Here is an 11749-nt window from a genome sequence, read left to right as displayed (position 1 = left end):
CGGAATTGCGTCGGAATAACGATATTCCGACGAAATTCCGACGATTTTTTCCCTCAGAATCCTTGATGTTTTCTTGTAGTGTATCGCATGTTTTCTCAGCCATGTTGACGGTGTATGCATCATTGTGATACTCAATCTCATGCACCTGTCTAGTGGTCATATATCTAATGCAATCCTTAGCGCTTTGCCGGTTAAGCTCAATCTCCTTATCTGCTCTTGGCGTAAACCGTTTATTCCACTTGTTGGTCAAAATGGTTCTCTTTGCGTTTCTCACCATGGTCTTTCTCCTAACCTCTGTCAGCATATCAAGAGGAGGTTTCCTTCTAGACTCCCTAACACTTCTATTGAATGATTTTGACAGGTTGTTTAGGTTGTCATTGCAGCATGATCCAAGCTTGAAGAATGCACGAGACCATGTCATCGGTCCAGTAGACTGCAGAGAGTGATAAGCTCCTTCATTGTAGGTCTTAAGAGCCTCTAAGTTGGTCGTAAACATTGCTGGTGTGTAGATTCGTGCTATTTTCCAGAATAGACGCTCAAGGACAATGTCTTTATTTGTCTTCTTCCAGTTTTGTAGAACATGTCTAGCACACATTTTGTGTTCGGCCTGAGGAAGCTCTTCGTGTACTGCATGTAATATTCCATGTACAAATGAACAATCAAGGCTAAATACACCAGAGAAGTCTTAATATATTCATAAAGAAATGATGAACATACCTGATGCTTGTTTGAGATTATTGTTATAGCGTCGCCATCTTCAAGACCCATGTCTTTTTTCAGTAGTTGCACAAACCATAACCAATTTGGATTATCCTCAACTTCTACCACATCCCAAGCTATTGGAAAAATTCTATTATCCCCATCCCTACCAACAGCAGTTAGCATTGGACCTTTAATGTCCCATTTCATAAATGCAGCATCCAATCCTATAATGGGTCTACATGAGCCTTTCCATGACGTTTTCAAGGCTTCAAAACACATATACAAGCGGTGAAATCTTTGATTGCTTCCAGGAACCGGACCAGGAATTGTCTCAACTTCCATTGTTGATCCTACATTAGATTTACGTACCTCTTCCTGGTAATCCCAAAGTCTTGCAAAGTAAATTTCATGACCCGCCTTTCTTCTGGCAGCAAGTGTTGCCTTTGCTCTTCTGCATTGTTCTTCGGTCACAATCATATTATACTCTCTCTTTATCTCATCAACCATCTCCTTCGATCTGATTTTAGGATTGATTTGAAGTCTCTCCTCAAATAATTGTGCTATTGTTCCACACTTAAGCAGCTTCGTATAACCAGACCTAACACAAATATGTGTAACACTTTCACCATCAGCTTGTTCCTGCCTTTTTCGAAAGAACAGTACACTCTCCGACCACATTTTTCTTTTTCATGTTGTGTGCACCAAACTCCAAGCCTATTAGTTGAGGAATTATAGAACTTTATGTCATATTGCGTCTTGAGAGAATACATGAGAACAGCAAACTTAAACCTCTTAACCTCCTGTCCTAAACGAACAGTCTTCCTCTCGCGTTCTAAACAAAAAAAACACATATCAATAAGAAGAATCAGTAAATTCTATAAAAAAAAATCAACTGAATTTACCTTTCAATTTTAGTTGCAGGTTGAACTTCAGGAACTCTTGGCACATCGGGAATTTCGGGAACTTGAGCGACACTGGAAACATCAGGAACTATGGGATTCGAGGCTCCCCTTCGAATTGGAAACGTATTCCTCCATCCCCCTCTTCTTCCGGTGAATGTTTTCACCATTATCTCGCCGGAAATCGCCTACGTGTTCTCTGGAATTGCCTATGTTGTCGCCTCTTTCGAAATTAGGGTTCTAAATTTGGAATTTTGTGTTATGTCGTAAGTGAATGAATTAAAAATAAACAAACGTTAATAACTTAACTGCTGACTTAATTAATCCCTAATTAGTCAAGTCAACTAATACTTGGAGCATTAAATCGCGCAAGCAATAGTTTGGTATTTAAATTGCCGATTTGAAATAGATGAGGAATTAAATGTCTTTTTTTCCCGCAAGTTGTCCCATAAACATGTATTTTTGTTCTAATGGTTTTTCTTATGTCTGTGTTGCACTGTCTTCTGCTTAAAGTTAGCGTCTACAGTTTCATAGGGGTAAGAAACCTTAGAATGTTTTATTGCATTAGAAAGAACTTATTTGATTTATTAAGGTTTTGCGGTTGCACAAAAAAAAAAAAAAGGTTCTACGAACTCTTTACCCATTATAAGTTGTATATAGTCAAAATGGAACAAAGACTATCAACGTAAATGTTGTGTTAGAATAGAATATTGAAGAATGTAATTATTTAGATATGTTGGAAGAGTAATTACTTAATTATTATGAAATCATTGTCTTTCAACGTGCTGTTGGAGTGAAAGCCTATAGGAATTCGCATGCGCTACGCAACGCAGAACAGCTATACTAATTTTAATAATATAATTTTTATGTTTGGTTTGTATTGTTTTTTTGCAATTATTTTTATTCTTATGTATCATATAATTATTTATAGTTTACGTTTATATTTTTTAATAAGTTTTATGTTTTCTTAGATTTGTTTTTGGTTATTAGTCAAAAATCGCTGTTTAATATAAATGGCATTCATATATTAATAGATGAGATGTTAGGAAGTTATATTAATAGGGAATATTATTTTATTTTAACAATATTACATATTTGGTAACCAATAAAGAATACTACAATATATTTATTTGTATGAGGGTAAATATCTTCGGACTTTGACTTTTGTTTTTTTAATTCGATTAGTTTTATGTAGCTTTAAAAAATTACCAACCAAAACAAGAATTCAAAGACAAAAAAAGCATATGAAACTTTCCAAGGAAATAAATCTCAAAACTTTCAAATATTATCAACAGATTTCAGAATTGGTAAACTCTCATCATAATAGAAATCCATTGGATCAAGATACATTTTCACTCACACAAATTTATGGAACTTGTTTCTCAAATACTTCACTCTCCAAATCTTTCCTTCTTCGTACTTAATATTTATATTCATCCTAAAATTATACACCTCTAAATCTAAGAGATGCTCCTCTTGGTGATTTTGAAACATAAAGATCTATAAGGTTATCAGTTAAAAGTCATAAATTATATAAACTCTCGAGCCATCTTATATATTTCTTTATATATGTTTTGTTCTTATATTGATTTGATTTCCAATAAGCCAAATATTGAATCTCATACCGATTACTTTCTCCCAGGGCCGGCCCTGGGCCAATCCCAATGAAACATTCGCCTTGGGCCCTCAAAAATTTTGAATTTTTTTTATATGTAAATAGGCCCCCAATTTGTAAAAAAAAAATTTTTAGGCCCCCAAATTTTTGAAATCTTTACTAAATGGTCTTGGACCTCCAAACTCTGAGGGCCGGCCCTGCTTCCTTCATGTGTAAATGGTATTTTATTTATGTTAACTCATTTTTCCACCAAATGGAATGAGTAATATTTGGGAACCGTGCCTTGGGAGTGTAAACTCGCTACCAAAGGCTTTCGTATCATATAAAATAATCTTTGCCTTCAAAGATCTCCATGTAAGCTTTTGTTTCTTCTCCTTCTCTTTTTCCTCTCCAAACCCTTGCTCCGGTTCCTCTGGCTCCTGCACAAACATCTCATTCTCCTGAGCCTCAACTTCATCAGCCAGATTCAACAAAACCAAGAGCTTGCATTGTCCTCTGGTCTTTCGTCCAAGGATGAAGAAGTTGGTGGCTAAGACATTTTCTTTTTCAGAACTAACCCTATGTACTGAAGAATTTTTCTGGATTTGTTTTGGGATATGCAATAATGTAAGCAACTCAAATCTATGTCTTATAAAAAACACAATTGATTTAAGAAGAAAATGTTATATCAGATTATTTTGAAACAATGGAAGAAATCAATGAAGAGAGTAACATGAATGAGAACTTACAGTGTGCGGATCGAAAGAAGAACAAGAACGTAAAAGGTTAGTGAAGAGGAGGGTATGTTTTTTTCAAACAGGGAACGAAAAAGAAACAAGTAAGCCGAGTTTAAAGGCATGGAGATATTCGAGTTTTGTAGAGGGGTATTGCAGCTTCTCCATATGACAGAGAAACTAATTCAAGAATTTTCTGATAAGAGTCGAGTGAAAGGTTTGGATGTTGATGCCCTTTTCATATCACACATCCAAGTGAACCAAACAGCAAAACAGAGACGGAGGACATATCGTGCTCATGGAAATCAATCGTATGTTCTTCTTTATGCCACATTGAGTTGATTTTGTCTAGAAAACGAAGAACTTGTGTTACAAAGGCTTTATACATTTTTGTTAACTGCTCTTTCATTAAGATAAATAGCCAAAACTATAAAGACATTGAATATGTTTTGGATTACCCAAGCTTTGATCTGTTATGTTTTTGAGATTAAGTAACATATAAAAAACTTGATATTATGTGAATCTGAATTGTAATTTTGCCTATTAATGCATACTAATTATTATTTTTATTAAACAAAATAAAATTAATAATCAGTTCATATTGTCATTGACAGGTCTCTTTGAAAAATATACAATTTAATTAATTCTGATTCGCTCTTTAAAAACATAAAATGTTATTTTATAGATTTTTAATTTTTTGATGTTTAGGCATAGATATTATATAGTTGTATATGTTTAATTTTAAGATATATTGACCATTCTACTTTTTATTTAAACATATTATATATTTTAATGAGAGTTTTGGCGATAGTTAGAAAGCATTGATATTCCCGTAAATTATAGGGAGTAGCAATTTTAGTTTTACAAAATATTTTCTTTTAATAAGATGGACAAAGTATTCTATTTTTGTTAGGTATTAAATTTAATATTTTTAGACGTTTATGTTAAAATTTCTATACCAATATTATGTTTAAATTTAATAAAAGTATTTTTTAACTAATTTTATAAAGATAAAAACTTTAAAAATTTATTGTATTGGTAAAATAAAAAGAATAATGCATAAAATAAAGAAACTAAAGCATTATTAAACAAAATTTAAGTTAAATATATACAAACTACATAAATTTAGAAATCATTATTTCATATTTTGGAAACATTTCTCTATTTAATTATTTCAAATTATAAAGTTTTTGTGCAAAATATTGTAAAATAGAATGATATCCATTAATATATATAGGCATATTAATTACTTATAATAACATAAACTACTATATATTACCTATGTCAAACAAGATACAAAACAACAATGTTACACATTTATATAATATAAAACACCATCCAAACTTTTTTCAAATAAACCATATGAAACCAAAAGGTCATACTAAATTTCGGATTAAGTAACACTCATTCATTTAAGCAGGATTTAAAAAAATTATATTACTATGAAATTAATATTCCCTTATAGTATATTACTATAATATAAAGTTATAAAAATAGATTTTAACCAGTAGTTACTTTAAAATTATAATATGTAGATTTCGATGCTACAAAAGATAATGTATCTTTATGTTAATGGAATTTAAACCAATATATTTTTTGGTTAGTTCATAAAGAACTTTATGTAGCCTATAAACTTTTCTTAGTAAAACTTAGTTAAATAGTTCGGATGGCCAATTAGTTTAGAGATATATAGAGAATCTTAGAATTTATGGAACCAACTTTACATCCATGTTGTTTGTATTTCTCTTCTCGTTGACATTATCCTCTGCTGTTACTTCTCCGAGAGAGCCACGTAAAAACAATTATTCCGTAATCTTTCTATTTTCTTCTTGATTGTAATTCTCGAAAGGGACAGCAATTATGGAGACATCGGGTTATGCTCCTAAGCAGGCCCGTCTCATTGTCTTTATGAGCCCTGTGCATATTCCATATGAATAACAAAACAATTGTCTGAAAAAGGGCCATAGATTGTTTAAAAAAGACCCTAAATTATATCTAAAATTGCTTAAAACATTTTTGGGCCTGTGCAAATGCTCCATTAGCACACCCTTAGAGACGGGCCTGCTGTAAAGCCAAGAAATAGTTTACAAAGCTTTCATGACCCAGAAGATAGACATGTATAAACATGCTATTTTACCAAATCTCTCAGAATACACTAACTGTTGGAATAAGCCAAAAGATAGACGTTGAAGATTAAATCTGAAATTTACTTAATAGTTATATATACCAACTCAACTCTACTATTTTCCCTTTTTGTTAAAATTCACAAAATTATCATACCATAAAAAACGTAAAAATGTAATCATTAATAGTTTTTACCGTTTGTCTTTCTCCCTCGTCTTTGTTATTGAGAAACACTACCCTTCATCTAATTTCTGTTTACCTTTTGCTCTCCTCCCTAGCATGTCAAAAAGTGTTTCAAGAGACTGGCTTGACCCACATTGCCATGAATCTCAGCTCGAGAAACGACAACATCTCCAATACTCTTCCTTTCTTTTTGTCTCTCTTCTTTGTAAACGTTTTGTTCAGTCTAACAGAGTTTTCAAAGAAACAAAACAATCATCATCATCACCTGTGACCTGTTCTTTGAGCGGATCAAAATGCAAACAAAAACGTACACGACTTTTTTTTTAGTTTGGGGTACAGTTCTTTGGAGTTGGGTCTTAAGGAACATTAAGACATTGATGAAAAAACAGAGTTCCATTATAGGTTAATAGCAAGAAATTCAGTTTTATTACACAAAGTGTTTGTATCAGTCGAAATATCTATACGTTTGTAGATCATACACTCAAGCATCCAAAAAAAAAAAAAGACAGTCAAAGAGTGAGAATGTGCCGTTACATAATAACACAGACAGAAACATACAAAAGTTCCAAAAAAAAATTGTTAACATCCTCTGCTTTTTGTTGTTGTTCGGTGCTGTGCATATATAACATAACAAAGATTCTGATTCATCTGAGCTAGAACGATGTCAGAAGTCGTCAGAGTTCAAGACACGTCGTAATCTAGCTGCTCAAACTCTTCCATGATCCCACAGATATCTTTCTCATCAGTCTTCCCCATCTCTTTCAGTTATACACTATAAACTCTGCAGCTCTGCAAACACACACACACAAAAAAAACCACAACCATAAGCATAAGAAGGGAGAAGGAAACAAATAAGAGAGAATGAAAAACTCATGATGTCTCTCACCTAACAACTCCATCTTCATCAAGATCAGCAGCCTCAAGATCATTATTCGTAGGCTAAACAATCTCATCTTTCTCACCAAAAAGTCTTTTGAAATTTGATCCCATTTCTCACCTTGTTTATAGATTTTCTTGGCTCTCTTCGAACTCACGTTGGTTGAGACCCCTCCAACCAGCCGCTTCCTCCCTGACAGCTGAACCTTATCGGAACTCACTGGACACTGGTGGATGATATTCCGGCTCGAACCCTATTTGCTTCTCACCGGTGGTTGAAGATAAGGTTCGAGCCCGGTTAGCACTTACGGTGGGCGGGAATAAAATTCGTATGAAACAGAATCGGGAAGGTTTCATAATCAAGAAGCAGAATCTAAATGCTGAAAGAAAATAATATAGAACAGATAGAAATGTAAACAGAACTGAGAAGGTTTCATAATCAAGAAGTGAAAGCTAAATGCTGAATGAAAAATCATATATAACAGCCAGCATGTTGACATTAGGTCACCAGAAAACTGACATCACTATTATCAAATGCTTAAGAAGATACTCACTTTTGAATCACGTAATAGCATATCAACGGACATGAGTTCACGTAATCGCAGCAATCTAACCTCAACTGTGGAAGAACACCTACCAGATATCAAATCAGAGAGAAAAACTTTGGAATTAGCCATTTCTCAGGAAATATATCTATTGCGTTGATTGAACAGATTGATAAGATGATTTCGAGCGGACGAATGCTACACCACCTCGCTGAAGAAAATATCGCACTGAAGGCTACATCATGATTGATTCAATTAATAAGAGATTTAATATGAAGATTCTGCGACGTTTCGATGATGGAGACGAAGTTCAGAGGTCGCGATTAAACTGAAAGTTTCGGTTGAGTAGAAGGCTAAACTACGCGAGTTAAGACAAACAAAGAGATTCTTCATCTTGATTTAAGTCATCGAAATTATAGAAACACCATTGACAATGTGTTAGAACGCAGAATGAAGTTGATAGGTGTCGGAGGAAGAAGAACAGAAACCCTAGCGGAGTTATCAGAGTTGGACTTTTCCGTTTGGGCTCAAATTCTAAGGATTAACAAAAGGCCCATAATTTATTAAAAGCCTTTTTTGTATAAAGATATTTTCGGTGGACATTAGCTAATATATTCACTTATATTCTCATAAGATAATCCACTTCAATGGCTGGAGAAGACCAAAGACGAAGATGGAGCCTTCAAGGCAAAACTGCACTTGTTACCGGTGGAACCAAAGGCATTGGGTTCGTCAACTCTCTTCTCTCTCCGTACATCCTAAAAGCACTAGTGACTAGATTCTTCTTAAATCTATATATTGTTGATTTTTGAAAATTTTAGGCATGCTATAGTAGAGGAACTTGCAGGATTTGGAGCAATAATACATACGTGTGCTCGAGATGAAGCACATCTCAACGAGTGTTTGAGCGACTGGAAAAATAAAGGGTTTCAAGTCACTGGTTCAGTCTGTGACGCATCGTCCTGGACCGAAAGAGAGAAGCTGATGCAAACTGTGTCCACTTTGTTTGATGCCAAGCTCAGTATCCTCGTAATTTATCTGCATTCTATATCATTTGTTTTTTTTTTTAATGTTGTGCAAACAAAGACAGATCAATAATACTCACTTCTGGCTGACTCATGTCTCCGGTTATGTATTCTTGATATTAGATCAACAACGTTGGCGCAATCCGGTCAAAGCCAACAATTGAAAATACGGCAGAGGATTTCTCGTTCCACATTTCCACCAACTTGGAATCTGCATACCATTTTAGCCAGCTTGCACATCCTCTGCTCAAGTCTTCAGGGTGTGGTAGTATCGTCTTCATATCCTCGGTTACTGGGGTGGTGTCATGTGGCGTCAGCTCCATCTACTCTGCCACAAAAGGTAAATACTGACTTAAGAAGAAACCAAAACCAATGATCAAAGAAATCAAAACCACCTCTCTGTGAGTCTAGTTGGTACAGCACATAGTAGACAACAATAATATTACTATGCTTAGAAAGAACATTAGCTCACTGGTCCACTTCATGTAAACAACAATAATATTACTATGCTTAGAAATAACATTAGCCCACTGGTCCAGTTCATGTAAACAACAATAATATATACAATTTTGAAATGATCGATCGGTATAAGTCGAGTGATTACAAACCACTCGATATGTTTATGTATATATATTCAACCAAAAATAAAATGCATATACATATATGTTTTTTATCCATATGCATCATCTATATATATATCCTATGCGTTATCTATATAAGCAAAATCCATTTGATATGATGTACTCATCCTGCTGTTGGATTTTCTGTACTTCTCATTGGGTGAATCTATGCAATTATATTTGTAGGCAGGCGACAACATAAGGATAATACTATGCCATTCTATGAGATTTGCTCCACTAGGAACATAAGATCTGACTTAGGCCTAGATTGTTTGAAACATAATCTTTTCGTTCATATGTTCACAATAGAAATCAAATTAAAGTTTTGTAATTATCAAAATATCTTAAGTTTCTTCATAAAATATTCTTGAAAAGTGCATCAATCATTTCATTTTATGAAAATGTAAAATTCACTGCTGAAGAAACAAAAATGCTTAATATTGCGAATTTCCCATTTCATTAAATATACATTTCAACACTTAGGTAAGCAATAAGGCAAGGTCTTATAACACATGTTAGCATGTGTATACATATATAGGGGCAATGAATCAGCTAGCAAGGAATTTGGCGTGCGAATGGGCTAGCGACGGCATAAGGGCTATTGCTATAGCTCCTGCAGTCATTGCCACTCCTCTCGTTGAATATGTGAGATCCAATTATTCATTAAGGATCTCTCTTTGTTTTGATGATATTTTGACTTTAATATTGCACCTTTTTAAATGATATTTTTATTTCTTTCCCATATGATGATTATATTTAGGGGTTTGATGATGAATTCAAGAAAGCAATGGAATCAACAAATCCCTTGGGGCGCTTAGGGAAGCCGGAGGAGGTAGCATCGCTTGTGGCATTTCTTTGTATGCCTGCAGCTTCTTATATAACGGGTCAGACCATCTGCGTCGATGGAGGTCTTTCTGTAAAAGGGTTCTCGTATCAGCCACATGCTTAAACCCAGTCACCAAAACAAAACACAATTTCAAGTTTCTACATATGAATAATCTATTTTACTAAGTTAAAAGTATCTTATATATTTTGAATGTTTTTAATATATATTAAATCTAAAAATAAGTAATATATTTAGGTATGTAAATTTATTTCGGTTACATTCGGGTACCCGAGATATTTCGGTTCGAGTCGGGTTCAGTTTCGGTTCTTTAGATACCAAAATTTTGAACCCGTTCGGATATTTAATCAATTTTGGTTCGGGTTTGGTACTAGTTTTTCGGATCGGGTTCGGTTCGGTTCTTCGGATCGGATTTTTTGCGCAGCCCTAGTATAAAATTAAATCATAAATTAAGGGTCTGATTGGTAATGGCTGTAGCTTTAAAAAAATTACTGTAGAAAAGAATCTGTAGACTTTTTGCTGACTTTAGATTTTATTGTTTTAGAATTTTATGAAAAGTTCCAAAAAATTGCTTTGGATTTTTGGTTCTACAGAGCACTTGTACAGTTTTAGATTATTTCAAGAGTTGTGATTTTTATTAAAGGTTGATTGCTGTGAATTTAGTGCTGTAAAAATAAATGGAGTTGTGGACAACACCTACAACCACTACCAGTCAGTACCAGTCACTCCCTTAAACAGAATGCATATGATTTTTATCTATTCCTTGAAGTAATAATAAATCATAAATGGAAGAAATTAAAAGATACTTTAATTTGCAAGATACTAACGGTCTAACTAGTTCAAACATAGCGTTTGTGGTTGCAGAAGTTTGCGGATGCGGGTGGTTGCGGTTTCTAGCGATTTTAAGATATTTGTACGACTGGTTATGTGGTTAGAAATGAGTGTGTTTGCGGGATACTTATGACTGATTAACTACCAAATACATTAGCGTTTAAATAATAAATTAACAATATTTACCTTTTTTAATTATAAAATATCAAAAATCATAATATTATAATAAATATGAAAATTATATTTAGAAAGTTATAGTTTTAAATTTTTTAAAATTATAGAAAATATTTTTATTTTAAAATTTTATAATAGTAATTAAAATATAATAGATATATTTTAGTATTTTTAGAATTTCAATTTATAATTTTTATTTTTATTTTTATTTTTGTATTTATATGTTTATATATATATATATATATATCATCTCCAAATGCTAAATGGAACAGCTTTTAATTTTAAGAGGTTCAGAGCGGTTTGAATCGATTTGTAACAGTTTGTATGATTGTTTTGAAACATTGTCAACCGCTTTGTATGATTGTTTTGAAACACTGTCAACCGCTACCAATTGCAAAAGCTGCGTTTTCGGGTGGTAGCGAGAAAACCAGTCACGTCTAAGAGTCCAGGAGAATGTTTTTTGGAGCCTCAAGATACACGAGCATTATGACTTTAACTTGACCCAAAATACTTATGGGTAAATTGGAAAAATGGGACATTTTGAACTTTTATTTGTCACAATAGGATTTCTGATATTTTGGGCAATTCTGGACATATT

The 11749-nt window shown here is 33.5% G+C and overlaps 2 protein-coding genes and 1 long non-coding RNA gene across 5 annotated transcripts; 1 reads left to right on the top strand and 2 right to left on the bottom strand.

Moving 5' to 3' along the window:
• Positions 1 to 516: 516 nt before the first annotated feature.
• On the bottom strand, positions 517 to 1650 carry LOC111209423. The gene is made up of 4 exons (XM_048767728.1): positions 1605 to 1650; positions 1405 to 1534; positions 718 to 1300; positions 517 to 627 (listed from the first exon to the last, which is right to left on the bottom strand). The coding sequence occupies exons 1-4, from the start codon at positions 1648 to 1650 to the stop codon at positions 517 to 519; spliced, it is 870 nt and encodes a 289-aa protein (XP_048623685.1).
• Positions 1651 to 6568: 4918 nt separating this feature from the next.
• Positions 6569 to 8165, bottom strand: LOC125592402. 2 transcript variants are annotated; one of them, XR_007328363.1, is made up of 4 exons: positions 7865 to 8165; positions 7667 to 7745; positions 7123 to 7492; positions 6569 to 7025 (listed from the first exon to the last, which is right to left on the bottom strand). It is a non-coding gene; the product is annotated as an uncharacterized LOC125592402 (long non-coding RNA). The 2 variants fall into 2 exon arrangements; XR_007328362.1 differs by having other exon boundaries at positions 7667 to 8162.
• Positions 8166 to 8224: 59 nt separating this feature from the next.
• On the top strand, positions 8225 to 10350 carry LOC106386791 (tropinone reductase homolog At1g07440). 2 transcript variants are annotated; one of them, XR_007328361.1, is made up of 5 exons: positions 8225 to 8384; positions 8479 to 8686; positions 8806 to 9022; positions 9786 to 9947; positions 10063 to 10096. XR_007328361.1 is itself a non-coding variant. In XM_013826607.3 (5 exons), exons 1-5 carry the CDS (start codon positions 8305 to 8307, stop codon positions 10249 to 10251), a joined length of 801 nt encoding a protein of 266 aa, XP_013682061.2. In that variant the 5' UTR covers positions 8225 to 8304; the 3' UTR covers positions 10252 to 10350. The 2 variants fall into 2 exon arrangements, 1 of the variants encoding a protein (XP_013682061.2); XM_013826607.3 differs by having other exon boundaries at positions 9841 to 9947; positions 10063 to 10350.
• Positions 10351 to 11749: the final 1399 nt, after the last annotated feature.

The sequence above is a fragment of the Brassica napus genome, chromosome C9 (genome assembly GCF_020379485.1).
Source record: "Brassica napus cultivar Da-Ae chromosome C9, Da-Ae, whole genome shotgun sequence".
Lineage (NCBI taxonomy): Eukaryota > Viridiplantae > Streptophyta > Magnoliopsida > Brassicales > Brassicaceae > Brassica > Brassica napus.
The sequence above is the reverse complement of the archived record's forward strand: the minus strand, read 5'-3'. Positions and strand labels throughout refer to the sequence as shown.